Below are 17,384 nucleotides of genomic sequence, written 5' to 3' on the forward strand. Positions count from 1 at the left end.
TAGATTTTAACCGGGCTCCCTGCACAGAGCCTGCTTCTCCCTCTGCCCCCACCCCCCGCCTCATGAATAAAATCCAAAAAAAAAAAAAAAAAAAAGAGGTCCTCTAAATTCGCTCTGTACCATTACATCCCTTTGAATGCAACCAGGAGGCTCTTACATACACACTTAGTAACTGGTAAGAATCAACATGTTCTCTCCAGTGTAAGAGTAACCAAGTATCAGGAGACCAAAAACACACAAGCCTAAGGCCTTTAATCAATGCAGAACCAACCAAACGTTTACATAAAAAAAAAAGCCACACAAATATGCAGTCATCTTTATTATAATTCATAAGTACATCATAAACAGACCTGGATCTTTAATAGAAAACCCACTTAACTTGAGAATATCGGAAAAAGGCAGTTATTTTAGTTTTTTTAAAGAGAAGTTTTCTCCTCATAGGCATTCTGGAATCTTCTGGTTTCGTGGGTGAAAGGACCATACTGTTTTAATAGACTTGCCCATACTCAGTACTGCTCACATTCCTCAATTTTAGCAGGCATCAGTCCCGATTCTTAAAAGTATGGTTTGTGGCTCTGTGGTTGAGTGCCTGTCTGCATTTGGCTCAGGATGGATTCCCACATGGGGCTCCTTGTGTGGAGCCTGCTTCTCCCTCTGCCTCTCATGAATAAATAAAATCTTTATAAAAAGTATGGTTCTAGAGCCATACCTAAGAACTTCCTTTTCTAACCTGCTCCCCACCACCCCGATTTACTTAAAGGGAAGTTTCAAAAGGGGGTCAAATATGCCCAAGCTTCCAAACCTCCACGCTTATCTTATAAACAGCATTTATCATTTTACCAACCCTCCCCTGCCAAATAAAGAACACAAAAGATCAACTGCCAGTTAAGTGAAGCTCCTCTTCTTTCCTGAATGGGGGGAAAAAAAAAAAAAGAGGATCAGACTCCTAATAACGACCACTAAAAAATTTCATTTTAGTTTTCATTAGATGTTTCCTGCATGGTTTGTCTCCTCAGTCATGGTCCACAGGACTCTGAGAAGCTGTAGGAATATGCAGGCGCAGACTCAAGCCCGGCTTCATCTCCAACGTTGTGGAAAGGGACTGTACGTCACGGGGCAGAGCCCTGAGCTCCCATACGCCACCTGGACAGAGCCCGGGGAGAGTGACCTCCCGGGAGTATCCACGTTGGAATGCCTGATTAAACAGCCTCACTCTCAAAACATTTTCAAGAGATTTCATTTTCCGCATTCCATTCTGCCCAAGTGAATCTGAGGAAAGCTTCTTTAAAACCCAGTTATTACTACTGACTGTTTCATGGTTTCTGTACTTACTGTCCTAGGAATATGCGGGTACATATGCTCACTTTCATTTCTGTTATCTAACAGGGCTTGTACTGGAGACTAAATCCTTGGCTCCCATGCACAGACTTTGACGGAGTATGCATGCTTTATTTATATGGTTTGTATACACGAAGTTTTGCTAATCTTGGTTTTGGTTAATTCATCCAAAATTAGCAGAAATTTCTACCGTATCACATGACAAAGATGCGAAAATATTAACCTTTACTCAATAAAAAGCAATCTTCCCAGACATGAGCATACATCTACAAAACTGTCAATATGCCAACAAGAATACAGTGAAGTTTTAATCTGGATATATTAAATGCAAGGAGCACATTCATGAAAAGAACTGGGCTGGAATGATTAAATGTCAACAGGAAAACACCGACAAGCCAAAACCAATTCTTACCCCCAATTTTTGGATTTACTTACCTCAGATCAAATTATTTGGAATCCTTAGCCATTGCTGCAAAAACAAAGTAAGGTAAGAGCTTAATCCAGTTGTACAGCAGGTAATAAAAGCAGATTTCTTTCCAATCAACCTATATCCAGATAGGGGGTGCTCTAGAGAGCTGTTTCCTGCATGGTTTGTCTCCTCAGTCATGGTCCACAGGACTCTGAGAAGCTGTAGGAATATGCAGGCGCAGACTCAAGGCCCGGCTTCATCTCCAACGTTGTGGAAGGGGACTGTACGTCACCGGGCAGAGCCCTGAGCTCCCGCACGCCACCTGGACAGAGCCCGGGGAGAGTGACCTCCCGGGAGTATCCACGTTGGTCACCGTAATTTCATTTGCTAACTAAAGAGCTAGAAATAAATTTCAACCAGTAGAGGGTGACTTCCCCAGGATATCCATTCTGGGGTAGATACTAAATTCCCAAGTGTCAACGAAGTTCGAGTTCAATACCGACCAGGAGTCTCAGGTCAGTAGTCTAAATGCACTTTCAGCCAGGTACCCAAAACAGAGCTAAAAATCCCAGTAGGCGATTAGCACTACTGTTTAAGAAATGGCACATCCAGCGGGTCCCTGGGTGGCTCAGCGCCGCCTTCGGCCCAGGGCGTGATCCTGGAGACCCGGGATCGAGTCCCGCATCGGGCTCCCTGCATGGAGCCGGTTTCTCCCTCTGCCTCTCTCTTTCATGAATAAAATGTTTAAAAAGAAAAGAAATGGCACATCCAGAGCGCTGACACAGCAATTACGGGTCCTATCTACAACTCGGCCATCAGGAGTGCGCCCTGAGATCACCCTACGTCATAAAACAAGCGGCAGAATTAAGAACGCTCGCTTTCGAAATCGATTCTTAATCTCCGATGGGCCGTCGGGAATAGAATGATCGGCATGCAATCCCACCGCTTCCTAGGAGACCAGATCAAACAACAGGGGCGGGGTGGGCCGAGCATCTGGCATCCTGGTGCGTGAAGCGGCAGCCCCGTAGGTCTCAGCGCGAGCGCCTGGACTATGCGCAAGGCCCGCGGCTCGCGAGGCCTCCGCGGCCCACATCCGGCCCAGCCCCGCTGCGCGAGCAAGCGTAGTCAGCATGGACGCCGCAGAAGGGGCTCCAGAGAGCACGATGCCCACAGGAACAGCTTGCTGGCAGGCCCCGGGGTACTAAAGCTAGAAGTAACCAACCGAAAGGGTAAAACTCTTACCTACTAAAGACCAAACGGCGCCGCAGTCTTTCTCCAAAAGGCCGTACAACCCCCAAGGCATCCTTATTTATACCTTCTGAAGCGGGCGGAAGTCAAGGTATCTCTATTGCGCCTGCGCAGCGCCCTGCGCAGTTAGGGAATCGGAAATTCGCAAAGGATGCTGGGAGTTTAAGCCCCACCCCTACCCGACTCAGAGGCTTCTCGCGACAATAGAGCCTCGCGCGTGGGAACCTGCTGGAGAATGTGAATTACGGAAACGGAGTTTGGGAGTATGTAGCCTGGTGCTGAGCAGCAAGGGTGCTCCTCAGCAATCCGCTCGCCCAGTCTGGACGATATAGACTGAGATAAACCCGCTAGCCTCCATCCCCCAACGCTTTGGAGTAATTCTATGCAAAATGAAAAAAAGCCGCCTAGGGACGCCTGGGTGGCTCAGCGGTAGAGCGCCTGCCTTCGGCCCAGGCCGTGGTCCTGGGATCGTGGGATCGAGTCCCGCATCGGGCTTCCCGCATGGAGCCTGCTTCTCTCTGTGTCTCTCATGAATAAATAAACGAAATCATTTTTAAAAAAAGAGAGAGAGGAAAAAGCCATCTAGAGAAATGCAGGATCTCAACAGTGATTGAATCTGCCCTGTCACATGTGAAATTAACTTTTGATAAATGATAGGAAAATAGGACAGAAAGGCTTTCACATAAATTGGCTAAAACTAAAAGCCTCCTGTACACGATAATGGATGTATTCGATACTTCGAACTGTACGCCTAAAAAGGTTAAAAAGGTAAATTTTACATCAAGTATATTTTAACACACAGTCGTGTGATATAAAGTAGGCATGTAAAGAATCCTGGAGATACATATTACATGTGAAATTTTGCAAATGTGATAGGATTTTGAATATGGTGTTAAGCGGATAGAGTTAATGTAAAAATAACACAGAGCCATCATAGCTGGGCTATAATGAGTGGAAACACTTATAGTGTTCCTCACATAAGATTTTGTGCCGGATTCTTTACATAGGTTATTTACTAGCACAGCAATTCTAAGACAGTGGTATCATTTACCTAGATTTTTTTAAAATTTATTTTTAAGATTTTATTTATTTACTCATGAGAAACAGAGGCAGACAGAGAAGCAGGGTCCATGTAGGGAGCCTGATGTGGGACTCATCCTAGGACCCCTGGACCAAGCCCTGACCCTGAGGGCAGCCACTCAACCACTGAGCCACCCAGGTGTCCCATTACCTAGATTTTATTTTATTTTTATTTATTTATTTATTTATTTATTTATTTATTTATTTATTTATTTATTTTTAAAAAGATTTTATTTATTCATGAGAGACACAGAGAGAGGGGCAGAGACACAGGCAGAGGGAGAAGCAGGCTCCATCCAGGGAGCCCGATGAGGGACTCAATGCAGGACTCCATCTGGGGACTCCAAGATCATGTCCTGGGCGGAAGGCAGGCGCTAAACCGCTGAGCCACCCAGGGATCCCCCATTACCTAGATTTTAAAACGTGAAACACACTAGGAGCAATGGTTCTCAAAGCAAAGTTGTCAGACCTTAGGGTCTCTGACACTCTTGGGGATCCATGAGGTCCAGACTATTTCATAATACTTAGACTTCCTTTGCCTTTTCACTGTGTTGAATCTCTGCACTGATGCTATAAAGCAAAGTGGTGGGTGGTTTGAGGCTCTGTCACCAAACTATTGTTATCATTATTCTTTATCATCATAAATTTACAGTTAAAAAAATCATTTTCTCAAACTTTTTAGAAGTGAAAACAAGAAAAGTGGTTGCCAGGGACTAGGGGGAGGGTATGTGGAAAGGGGGAGGTGTTATTCAATAGGTAGAGAGTTTCAGTTTAGCAAGATGAAAAAGTACTAGAAATCTGTTATACTGCAGTGTGCATATAGTGACTACTGAAGTGTACACTTAAACATGGCTAAAAAAGGGTCCATTTTATGTTTTTTTAAAAGTATATATATATTTTATTTTTTATATTTTTAAGTATATATATACTTATATATACTATATATATTAAATATACTATATATATATAGAGAATATATATATATTTTAAGTAATCGCTACACCCAGTGTGGGCCTTGAACTCACCCTGAGATCAAGGGTCCGTGCTCTTCCAACTTAGCCAGTTAGGTGCTCCACCTCCCTCTGACAAAAGCACATTTTATGTTATGTGTTTTTTACCATGGTAAAAAAGAATATCTATAGCAAATTAAAATTAGAGTCAGCTTGCCCTAAGAATGCCCTTGGTGGAGAAATAAAAGTCATTAATTTAATTCTCAACTTATGAGTATCCATCTTCCTAGAATTTTGTGTGACAAAGTGAGAAGTACATATAAAGTACTTTTGCAGATGCAAAAGACAGCATTTGTCTCCAGGAAAAGCACTTGTATAATCGTTTTGAGTTGTGAGCTGGAATAGCCACATTTTTTCATGAAATACTCTTTAACTTGAAAAAATGGCTGTCATCTTTATGAACGGTGTGGGATTGGATTTTCTTATTTACTTAAATCAAAACAACAGATAGCAACAGATCCAATACAGGAGCAAATTGAGAAATGGACTGTCATCTATTAAATCAGACATTAAAGGGATTTGAAAAAAATGTAGAACAATGCCATTCTTCTCCTTAATTATTTTGGAAAATAGTTATTTTTCACAAAAACACATTGTTAACATGTATTGGGGTTATTTTGAAATGTATTATTTCTTTATAATATTATAATTAATGGTATAAATTATAAAAAGATTTACATTTTTCTCCAGTTTTAATTTTAGTACATCAATAGATATCATAAATAGATAAAAAGTTCTTTGCGGGGGCAGCCCAGGTGGCTCAGCGGTTTAGGGCCGCCTTGGCCCAGGGCCTGATCCTGGAGACCCAGGATCAAGTCGCATGTCAGGCTCCCCTCATGGAGCCTGCTTCTCCCTCTGCCTGTGTCTCTGCCTCTCTCTATCTCGAATAAATAAATAAAATCTTAAAAAAAAAATTCTTTGGGGTTCTGAATAATTTTTAAAATTGTAAAGGAGTTACAAAACCAAAATATTTGAGAACCAGGAGGCTTTTTGGTTTTATTTTTTTTTTTTAAAAGATTTTATTTATTCATGAGAGACACACAGAGAGAGGCAGAGAAATAGGCAGAGGGAGAAGCAGGCTTCCTGCAAAGAGCCTGATGTGGGACTTGATCCCAGGACCCCGGGATCACAACCTGAGCCAAAGGCAGATGCTTGACCACTGAGCCACCCAGGTGCCCCAGAGAACCAGGAGTTAAAGAAGATAAATAATTCTGCTATTTCTCTGGCCATATTACCAATATTCAGCTCCTATTCAATCATTCATTCAACATTTACTTAGTGATTTATGTGATTTATTTGCTAAGTATTGTGCTAGACACTGGGGTCTCTGACATAAAACTTTTTTAAAAAAGATTTTATTTTTAAGTGATCTGTACATCCAAGTGGGGCTTGAACTTACAACCCCAAGATCAAGACTCGCAGTTTCTACCAACTGAGCAAGCCAGGTGCTGACTTGTGACATGAAACACTTTGTTGTCTGGGAAGAGCCCACAGTGGGAGAAATAGACAAGCCAGCAAATTACATTACCACTTGATGAGTGCTGTATGCTGAGAACACAAAGGACAGGGCAACTGAACAATCTGCTCAAGGCTGAAGGCATTTTTCTGGGAGTTAAAATTTGACCTCAAACTTGAAAGGGGTAAAGGAGTGGGGTATGGACAATGATAGCATTGCAGGCTGAGGAGCTAGCAGGACTATGGTCTCCTGGGAAGGGTAAGAAGTCAGCTTGATGAGGAACATGGAAGGAAGAAGTGCCTGAACTTTTCTTTTCTTTTTAAAAATTTTTATTTATTTATGATAGTCACAGAGAGAGAGAGAGAGAGAGAGAGGCAGAGACACAGGCAGAGGGAGAAGCAGGCTCCATGCACCGGGAGCCCGACGTGGGATTCGATCCTGGGTCTCCAGGATCACGCCCTGGGCCAAAGGCAGGCGCTAAACCACTGCGCCACCCAGGTATCCCTGAACTTTTCTTCATGAGATGAGAAAGTAGATAAATGCTAAATTATAAAATATGTTGTAGTCCAGGCCAAAGAGTTTAAATTTTCTCTTGCAGGCAACTAGGGACCAATACGTTTTGAAGTAAAGGATTGGTATGACCAGCTTTGCATTTTAGAAAGGTAATTCTAGTGGCAATATTGGAGGATAGATTGGAGAGATCAGAGGTTATAAAGTTCCATTAAATAATGTTGGCTTTGAACTTTGGTAAACAAGGCAAGAAGAGATCTAGGAATTGAGACATTTCTGAGGTAAGAATGCATGGAATTTATTGTCCCACTGGACCTGAGAAAAGAGGAACTTGCAGATAATACCAAAGTTTCAGGCTTATGACAGTGAGCATCATGGTGGTCCTCTAACTCTGGTGATTAAGAAGGTAGGCTGTGAAGGTAGACAGTAAGGTCCACATTGGAGGTGCAGAGGAATTCCCTGGGGAACATTTGGGTGTGTAGATGTCCAAAGGGCAACTGGATATTGGGTTAGATTCCAGCAAGAAATCTAAGTTGCAGATAAAGATGTAGAAGTTGTCAGAATAAGAGTGGTGGCTGATGTCACCTTGGGAGAGCAGGAAGAGTCACAAAAGGACATGAAAACCCATTTAAATGGTGGTCAGAGAAGAAGCCAGCAGGGCAGAGAAAGCATGACCAGAGAACTGGGAGACAGTGGGGTCTGGGAAGCCAAGGAATAAGTTTTGAGGACTAGTTTTGGCCCAAGTGTCAGATGCTGTAGAGGAATCAAATACATTACGAGCTGAAAACAGGTTTAGGAGGTGGCAGTTAACTGAGAAGTCGCTGGTGACCTTAGACTAAACCATTTTAGTTCAGATTTAGTTTAGATTTTGAGGAGGTGAGTGCCTATAACCTTAGAAATGGAAAGCAGTGTGTACAGACCAGAGGTCATAAGCCAATGTCAAGAAGCCTGTTCAGTTTATATCACTTTTTTCTCCACCTGTCACTCATTTAGCTCAACCGCTTGGACTGTACAGGAATTTAAGTGAACATCAGAAGAGGTTACATAAAGGGAGTGTAGAAAAAGCTTGAGATAGTGGGATGCCTCAGTGGCTCACCTTTGGTTCAGGGCATGATCCTGGAGTCCCGGGATCAAGTCCCCCCATCAGGCTCCCTGCAGGAAGCCTGCTTCTCCCTCTGCCTATCTCTGTGTTTCTCATGAATAAATAAAATATTAAAAAAAAAAAAAGCTGGAGGTAGGGCAATAGGTTTAGAAGGTTAAGGGAAGATTTTTTCTGAGGCTGATGGATAGGAAGGCAGGTGATAAACATTGAATGAATGAATGAATGAATGAATGAACGAATGGTGTGTCTCTTCAGTACCAAATGGAGGAAAAATAAGGATGTTTGTCTCTGCCAGATGACCTCTATACTTTGTTGGGGGAAGAAATTAATGTTATCTACACAAGTGATAAGTGAAGCAAGTGGCCCAGGTTGCTGGTGGTTCCTGTTTTACTCTTCATGCCTCCTAGAGCTAGAATTGAATAGAGCCTTGAAGCAGTGGCGTAGGCCGTGTTTTCGTTTCAGGGCTTGGCTTTTCTTTGTTGTGCATTCTCATCCTTCATAGGTATACTTCCTATCGCATCCCCTCCCATTCAGTATCTCCTGTACTTGCCCTTTCTCGGTCTCCAGTTATAGTCCTCCCTCTCCTGGGAACACTAATCTAAGTCTGTAAAGACTGTAAATTCTTTGATCATTTCAGCAAATACTGAGCAATGTGCACCTTCAAAATACCCTTCTGTAGACAATGCTTAACCTCAAAAGAGCAATGGCAATTTGAGACCTCTTTGGAGATTTGGCCCTGTGGGGTTTGGTCTTTAGAGGGCTGGAAGGAAAACCACGGAGCAAGTGGAACCACTTTTGAGCAGTTTTGACTCATGGTTTCTTTTAACTCTTGGTAAAGGGTGGTGTACTAATCAGAGCCATTCTCTCAAGTGACAGGAGGAAAGTGAGTCATTTGGCGAGGCCACCTGGATAGAAACTGGGCTGCTTGCCAGAGGAGTACAGTAGGACTGTCCTACTGTGCTGTAGTCTACTTATATATGGTTCATACACAGTTAAATCCTTGCAGGGACAACTGATTGGGATGCAACTGCTTATCCTTAAATATATACAAAGAGTGACTACATATTTTGCCTTGACCTTTTGGGAAGGGACTTTCACCTCCCAGGTTCTTCACTGGCAATAGGAGTGTATTTTCTCAGACCAGGGGTGGGAGAGGATAAAGGATCTGTGCCATACTTGGTAAATACCATGGGGCGGGGTGGGGGTTGTCACAGTTGGCTTTCTTCTGCTGCATATTCTTTTTCCATACATGTGCAGACACAAACGTGACCGACCTTATCTCTGGGTACATTTAGTATTCTTGGTATTATTTTTTTCCCATCATCTACTTCTCATTTAGGGTGTCCAGCAGTATTTTAGGTATTGTTTATAAGCTATCTTAAATCTTTTGGAATAAGATAGAACATTAAAAAAATAAGCACTTCACACCAGAATAGTATAGTTTGACTTTTTTTTTTTAATTCTAAAATACTTTATAATTAATATTGATAGGAAGACTGATATACAATGCAATTATTTACTTTACAAGGAGATTCTGTACATCAGGGAAGCATCTTGAAGTACAATACATCAGACTTTTATTTATTTTTTACATTTTGATTGTGAATTGTTACTTATACAAAAAGGGAACACAGATCCATTACATATATATATATATATATATATATATATATAAAAACACCTGAAAAGACTTGACCCCCAAAATATCTTGTTTCAAAAGAACATGATGAGATGAAAGACAAAGTAGAGTCCAAGGCGGCACACAGAGTGGACAAGTGGCTCAGGAAATCAAATCCTGTTTCAAACTTGGCACATTAAGGGAAAGTCAGGCAGTGGAAGAAGGGTTTGAAAATGCCACCTCAAGCCACAGAGAATGCTGGCATAAGCCAGACAGCCTCCAAACCAACGGAGAGAGGAAGTCATGTGTGTGGCCACCTTATGTACAGGCCTCTAACCACTGTGCAGAATCGTCACTTATCTTACTGTAGTCACGCCAAATGTCAGGAGCTTCAAGGAGCTATGGACCCACTGTAGTTCCATAGCTGCAGAGCATCTAATGGTAACTGAGAAATCAGAATACTTTGTTATTTCCCTTACAGAGAGAAGACACTATCTTTTAAGGTCACCTCAGCTCTTCTGTTTTGACCTGATATTCTGATTTTTCAGCAAATAGTATATGGCCATAAAAGAACATCTACTGAACAGTTCCAACAGAACAGGGATCGCAGAAGGATCTAGGATACAGCCACAACTTTCTGAACATTAAAGTAAGGGGGGGAAAAAGCCACATTTATCAGTTAAATAGGAAATTTTTTTTTCTTCCACTTAGTATGAACAGATATTAGAAGGAAATGGTAAGGCTGTATGGTTTTCAAAATAAAAACTCAAAGAAAACAAATTAATTTTCTGCTTTAGGAAATCATATTACTATATATTACAAATACAAAAAGGGGCAGGGGCTGAGTCAAGGCCTGGGCACCAATGACACTGGCTACTGCTTGGCAGAGGAGAGATAACTTGAGGCAGAAGCTGCCAGAGGATCAGCAGGTGGAGGCTGGGGGGAGGGGGGGGGAGTGGGGGAGAGAGGGCCAACAGCATGGAGAAGGGAGGAGGAGTTGGTCATGATTGTGCCCCTCCTACTTCCTCCTCCAGAGACTTCTGGTCCAGCACCTGGACCCCGTGGCCCTAGACCTTGTAGTGATTCTGGCTGAAGTGTGGGGCCCCAAAGCAGATGGCTGCTCCCACAGAGTTGTGGAGGAGAATACATCTATTGGTCAGATGAGTTCCAATATCATTTGGTATGACAAAAGTACAACAGCTTATAAAATTTAAGCCATGAGTTAGTTTTCTGCCAAGTTGGCATTAATGATAAAGGCCTTTTTTGGTTTTGGTTTTGTATATAGAAAACATATATGTTTTCTCATTTTCCTGACTTGGAATCTAGTTGCAGCTCAAAACTTAAGTTTCCAGCACCTCTTCAAGATTTTTTTTTTAATTTTAAAAATAAAAATCAGGATGACTTGTGCCAAAATGGAAGAGCATGTCAGATCCTGAGCTTCTTTCAGACTGGACTGCCTGAAGAGGACTATATTGCTGTGTTGAGAGGTATAGTGCAGTGCTTTCAACTGACATGCCAGTGCAGTATGGAGGGGTGCCCTGGAGGTGGGGTACCCTTTGCCAGGAGGCTGAGGGCCTCCAGAAGGTTCTTCCCACCACCAGGTGGATCAGACATTGGTCTGATCCAATGATCAGGGATTTGGTCTTCCACAAGGAGATCTTACAACCAGGACAGAGCAGATAAGGCTAATGGTGCAAACTGTGCCCTAGCACAGGCAGTCATCTTGGGGCAAGGGTGTGGGTGGCCCAGAGCGTGGGTGGCTGGTGAGGAGGACCCCTCAAGTATGCTGCAATATTGAAAGTTCAAAAGCACTGACAAAGTGTTCAGTTTTGCCCAGAGTAGCACATGACCACCCATTCCAGTGAAATGCTACATTCATATAAGTGCTGTTCGCCCCAGAACTACATCCCAGACGACTCAATCCTGGCTGTGCTGGGAAGTGCAGATATTCCTTCCACATCACTCTGAGACTGAAGCAGCCAAGCAGCCCTCTTTTGGGGGTTGTGTAGTTCCTCTCTCAGACTTCAGCATCATGGACGATGGTAGCTAAAACAAGATGAGCAAAAAACTCCAGTTACCAGATACCAATGCTTTGCTATTATGTTAATAGTAATGAAATGTTACACTCTCAATATTCAAAATTGTCTCTCTGCTACTCTAATTCTACCTGACTTTTCTTCTCCTTCTTTTCTTTAAAGTAACCTCCACACCCACTGTGGGGCTTGAACTCACAGACCTCAAGATCAGATGCTTTACTGACAGCCAGCCAGGTACCCTGTTTTCCTTCTTCTTCTTTTTTTTTCTTCCTCCTCCTTCTTTAATTGCTTTTCCTCAGAATGCTTTCCTGGCTCATTTTCCTCTGTCCATCCTTTAGACACAAACAATTTTCCCCTTAAGAACCACCATCTTTCCTCATAATTTTATACCTTTCTTTTTAAGATTGATTGATTTATTCATGAGAGACACACAGAGAAAGAGAGAGAGAGAGAGAGAGAGAGAGGCAGAGACATAGGGAGAAGGAGAAGCAGGATACCCACAGGGAGCCCGATGCAGGACTCGATCCTGGATCCCAGGATCATGCCCTGAGCTGAAGGCAGAGGCTCAACTGCTGAGCCACCCAGGCGTCCCTCATAAAACTTTATACCTTGAGGCTCTGCTTTTTTTTTTTTTTTTTAATACCTGGACTCTTGGCCTGAATATCCAACTGTCTTCTAGGCATCTCCACCTCAATGTGTCACAGGTTTGTCAAACTCTTCCAGTTTACTGTCTGCCTTCCCCTTTTAGAATAAAAGCTCATTGAGGTGGAGACATTATCTTGTTCCAGGCTATATTCTGAGCACCAAGTACTGCTATCTACCAGGTAGTAGGTATTGAATAAATATGTGCTGAATAAATATCCTAAAGTGTTCACCTCAACTCCTCATCGACTTCACACATTTCAAAAATCACAAGTTTGAAATCTTAAGAGTCACCTAACTACCTCCTTTAATTTATCCCTGGAATCAAGAGATTGCCCAATGTTGAGTTTATGCTTGAAATTAAAAAAAAAAAAAAATATATCTATTTACTTGAGAGAGTGAGTGCACAAGCAGGGGGAAGGGCAAAAGGAGAAGGAGACTCCCTGCTGAGCAGGGAGGAGGAGGTGAGACTTGATCCCAGGATCCTGAGATCACAACCTGAGCCAAATGACTTAACCGACGGAGCCACGCAGAGGCCCACTATGCTTGAAATGCTGCTCAAATCTCTCTTGCATTCTCTCGATCTCTTCCCTGGTTTCAGCTACCAGTGTGCTCACTGTGACTATTTTAGTTACTTCCTAACTGGTTTCTGTGCTGCTAGTTTCATCCTACATATTCGACCAGAGCTCCACCTGAAACACTCATACTCCAGTGGTTCCAATGTCCTAGCGTAACAGTCAAAGCTCATTGTGCTGGTCTCCTCTTAACACTGCTCTCGTATGTGTCCTGCTCCAGGACAATGCGTGCAGAGACAATGCACACCTTCTACCTTCTCACCTCCGACAGCCTTGTTAATGCCAGTCCTTCTGCTTATAACGCTGTTTGGTAATGCTGGTTTCTTCCTTTTGGTCCAAATAAATTCTTTCATATGCTTTAAGATCCAGTCTAAGCGGCACCTTCTCTAGGACTCTTTTCTTTAATGTTGCTCACTCTAGTACTTTATTGCTATTATAATAACAATGAGAATGGCTAACACTGACATAGTTAGGAAATGGTAGACTTTGGATACGAAACCTGGCAGATTTAAGACTCAGGACGGCTGAGGCATTTATCATATCGACTGTACTATACTGAGTAGTACACAGGTCTTTTTCCAGATTAGATGACAGTTCCCTGCTGGCAAGCAAGGTTTATTATTTGAGTTCATATTACAATGCCCTGAATAGTGTCACTGTTGTTCAAAAAATTTGCCTTCTCTATTCCTATCAGAGTTTGGCACAAAAAATTCTGTAATTAAAAGAACCAGAGCACTTGGGTGGCTCAGTTGGTTGAGTGTCCAACCAACTCTTGGTTTCAGCTCAGGTCATAGTCTCAGGGTCATGGGATCGAGCCCCGAGTCAGGCTCTGTGCTCAGTTTGCTTGAGCTTCTTCTGTCCCTCTCTCTCTGCCCCTCCCCCCACTCACACATGTTCCCTCTATAATAAATAAATAAATAAATATATTTTTAAATAGTTTATTCATGAGAGAGAGAGAGAGAGAGACAGAGAGAGGCAGAACACAGGCAGAGGGAGAAGCAGGCTCCATGCAGGAAGCCTGACGTGGGACTCGATCCTGGGACTCTAGGACCACGCCCTGGGCCGAAGGCAGGCACTAAACCGCTGAGCCATTCAGGGATCCCTGAATAAATAAATCTTTTTTTTTTTCTTTTGAAAAGTTTTTTTTTTTTAATTTTTTTTAAAATTTTTATTTATTTATGGTAGTCAGAGAGAGAGAGAGAGAGAGAGAGAGAGAGAGGCAGAGACACAGGCAGAGGGAGAAGCAGGCTCCATGCACCGGGAGCCCGACGTGGGATTCGATCCCGGGTCTCCAGGATCGCACCCTGGGCCAAAGGCAGGCGCTAAACCGCTGCGCCACCCAGGGATCCCTGAATAAATAAATCTTAAAGAACAATCTGCCTGTATTGTGATGGAAAAATGTTTAACAATATTTTATGTTCCAACTTTGCTTATTTGTTTTTTTTGTTTTTTGTTTTTTTTAATTTATTTATGATAGGCACACAGCGAGAGAGAGAGAGGCAGAGACACAGGCAGAGGAAGAAGCAGGCTCCATGCACCGGGAGCCCGATGTGGGATTTGATCCCGGGTCTCCAGGATCGCGCCCTGGGCCAAAGGCAGGCGCTAAACCACTGCGCCACCCAGGGATCCCTGCTTATTTGTTTTTTATAGCAAACTAATTCTCATTGTATCAACTCCCTTCATTTAACCTTTAACATTTTTTTATTATTAAAAAATTAATTTATTTAGTTATTTTTTATTAAAGATTTTTTATTTTATTTTATTTATTCATGAGACACAGAGAAAGAGAGGGACAGAGACATAGAGGGAGAAGCAGGCTCCTTTTAAGGAGCCTGATGTGGAACTCAATCCCAGGACCGTGGGATCACACCCTGAGCTGAAGGCAGACATTCAATCGCTGAGCCATCCAGGAGTCCCAAGGCTTTTTTTTTTTTTTTTTTTTTTAAAGATTTTACTTATTTGACAGAGAGAGAGAGAGAGAGAGAGAGAGAGAGCACATAAGCAGGGAGAGTGGGGGAGAGGGAGAAGCAGGCTCCCCGCTGAGCAGGGAGCCCTATGAAGGGCTCCATTCCAGGACCCTGGAATCATGACCTGAATTGAAGGCAGACACTTAACCGATGAGCAACCCAGGTGCCCCATCCTTTTTTTTTTTTTTTAAACTTTATTTTTAGTTATTTCTACACCCAACAACATGGGGCTTAAACTCATGACCCTGGAGATTAAGAGTTGCATGCTCTTCCAACTGAGCCTGCCAGGTGCCCTTTGCATCTTCACCTACACACTTTCACTGATTGCATTTGTATCCAGCTGATTCTTTAGGTATTGGATGAGTCCTTAATTACAACAGTAATTCCACATCAAAATATTTCTTGGCCTGTTTCATGAAAGCAGCTAATTCAAAACTTGTATCAGACCAGCAGTGCTAGAAATAACTGAAATCAAAGAGGCTGACGTCTTGCCTAACTCAACAACAATTCCCTCATACATACCCTGGGATGGTGAGGTGCAGGAAGAGAGCTCCAGGGACTTTCATTAGTTATTTCTTTCTCCAGTCCTGCTTCTACAACTTGATTAACCCTTCTGGGCCTGTTTCTTTTTTCTTTCTTTCTTTTTTTAAATTTTATTTATTTATTCATGAGAGACACAGAGAGAGAGGCAGAGACATTGGCAGAGGGAGAAGCAGGCTCCCTGCGGGAAGCCTGATGTGGGACTTGATCCTGGGATTCCAGGATCACGACCTGAGCCAAAGGCAGATGCTCAACCACTGAGTCACCTAGGCGTCCCTCTTTTTTCTTTTTTAAGTAAGCTCTACACCCAGTGGGGCTTGAACTCACAACCTCCAGATCAAGAGTCTCATGCTCTACCAACTGAGCCAGCCAGGTACCCCCAACCTGTTTTTTCGTCAACAAAATGGAGATATTAACAAAGCCTGCAGGCTCACTGCAAGGATTAAATACTATATATTTCACTTAGTATAGGCACTTCCTACTGCCTCTTAGTCCTCATTTCTTTCTCTTAATGTAGTCTTGCAGTCAACATGCTGTGTCCTTTTGTGTGTGTGTGTGTGTGTGTGTGTGTGTGTGTGTGTGTGTCCTTCTTTTAATGATGTCATTAGAGTCCTTCCCATCTGAACAACTCTGGTATTTGTGGTGGAGCTCTATATAGTTTGCAGTACTTGTGGTGGAGCTCTATATAGCTTGCTGTACTTGTGTCTTTTGGGTCTTACCGTGTAAAATGTTTGCTCTCTTCATGAACCTCCATCTCTGAGCTTTTAAATTCATTTAATTCTTTTCTTATAGCAGCCTGTGGAGTAGAAACAAAAATGTTTCAGCATCTTCTGTCTGCCATAGTATAGCAGTGTCATTTGCCATCTGTTCTCTATTGTGCTTAACTTCATGAGCCAGTGCAAACTGCAGTGGGCAACCCAGAGTGAGGAAAGAAGCCAGGTCTACACACTGAGCCTGATACATGTCGCCTTCTCTGACACCACTCATAGCCTAATGAACCAAGTATCTCTACTTAAAACACTCACAGAGCTAAAAAGAGATATTGTTGCTTTTATAGTTTCCACAACACATAAAAATGCTTTTCCTGTTATAAAAGTGAAATACAAGTAACTATTAAAATCTACCACCCAAACTCCCTCCAACCAAACATAACCACTGTTAAAGTGTGTTTTAATTTCCTACCAGATTTGTGGACTCTGTGAGACAGCAAGAATTTTCTTTTGGTTGTGGTGGTCCTGGTGGTGGTAGAGTTATTAGCATAGAGTTTTACACATCTTGGCATTTTGTATCTTGATTAAAAATTCAACATTATATCAAAAGTGAAAATTTCATGGTTTTCCCTTCTAGTTAGTGTCCTACTTTCTTCAAATAGAGAGAGACACACACACAAACAGCCACCTACCTTGTCAGCAGGAGTCAGTTTGGTCCAAGGTTTGTCGGCTCGCCGGTCATAATCTTGAGCATCTGTTACCTCCACATATTCATTAAACCTCAAAATCTTCCTGGCAAGTAGTTCAGCCACAGTTGGCCTTTGACTGAGCTGAAAGACATAGAGCCTCTTAATTTACTACGCCAGGAATTAGGCATCAATTATGCATTCAAATTGCCTCCAACCCAGCTTCAACCTTAGCTGCACACTGGAATTACCTGGGGGCCTTTAGATACTACAGATTCCTGGGTCCATTCCCAGAGATTCTGGGTATTGGGAGGTTTTTGTTTTGTTTTGTTTTGTTTTTTAAAGCTCCTCAATGCACAGCTAAGATAGAGAACCAAAGCTATAAACCTGTATAACCAGTATAACCGGTGCTTCTCAAACTTTAATATGCATATAGATCATTTGGGGATCTGGTTAA

General features: G+C 42.5%; 1 protein-coding gene and 2 non-coding genes across 10 annotated transcripts in view; all 3 read right to left on the minus strand.

Moving 5' to 3' along the window:
- Positions 1–986: 986 nt before the first annotated feature.
- Positions 987–1,190, minus strand: LOC112660729 (small nucleolar RNA SNORA73 family). The gene has a single exon (XR_003137166.1). It is a non-coding gene; the product is annotated as a small nucleolar RNA SNORA73 family (small nucleolar RNA).
- A 721-nt stretch (positions 1,191–1,911) lies between these two features.
- LOC112660730 (small nucleolar RNA SNORA73 family) lies at positions 1,912–2,116 on the minus strand. The gene has a single exon (XR_003137167.1). It is a non-coding gene; the product is annotated as a small nucleolar RNA SNORA73 family (small nucleolar RNA).
- Positions 2,117–9,589: 7,473 nt separating this feature from the next.
- The window catches only part of PHACTR4 (phosphatase and actin regulator 4), a 98,122-nt gene continuing 90,327 nt past the window's right edge, over positions 9,590–17,384 (minus strand). For all 8 annotated transcript variants that reach the window (XM_025447790.3, XM_049105591.1, XM_025447797.3 and 5 more), the window contains 3 exons: positions 16,934–17,071; positions 16,251–16,327; positions 9,590–11,817 (listed from right to left, as the gene is read on the minus strand). In XM_025447790.3, the coding sequence (XP_025303575.1) occupies positions 11,802–11,817; positions 16,251–16,327; positions 16,934–17,071 (231 nt within the window). In that variant the 3' untranslated portion in view covers positions 9,590–11,801. The remainder of the gene's footprint in view (positions 11,818–16,250; positions 16,328–16,933; positions 17,072–17,384) is intronic.

Source organism: Canis lupus, chromosome 2 (assembly GCF_003254725.2).
Source record: "Canis lupus dingo isolate Sandy chromosome 2, ASM325472v2, whole genome shotgun sequence".
Taxonomy (NCBI): Eukaryota; Metazoa; Chordata; class Mammalia; order Carnivora; family Canidae; genus Canis; species Canis lupus.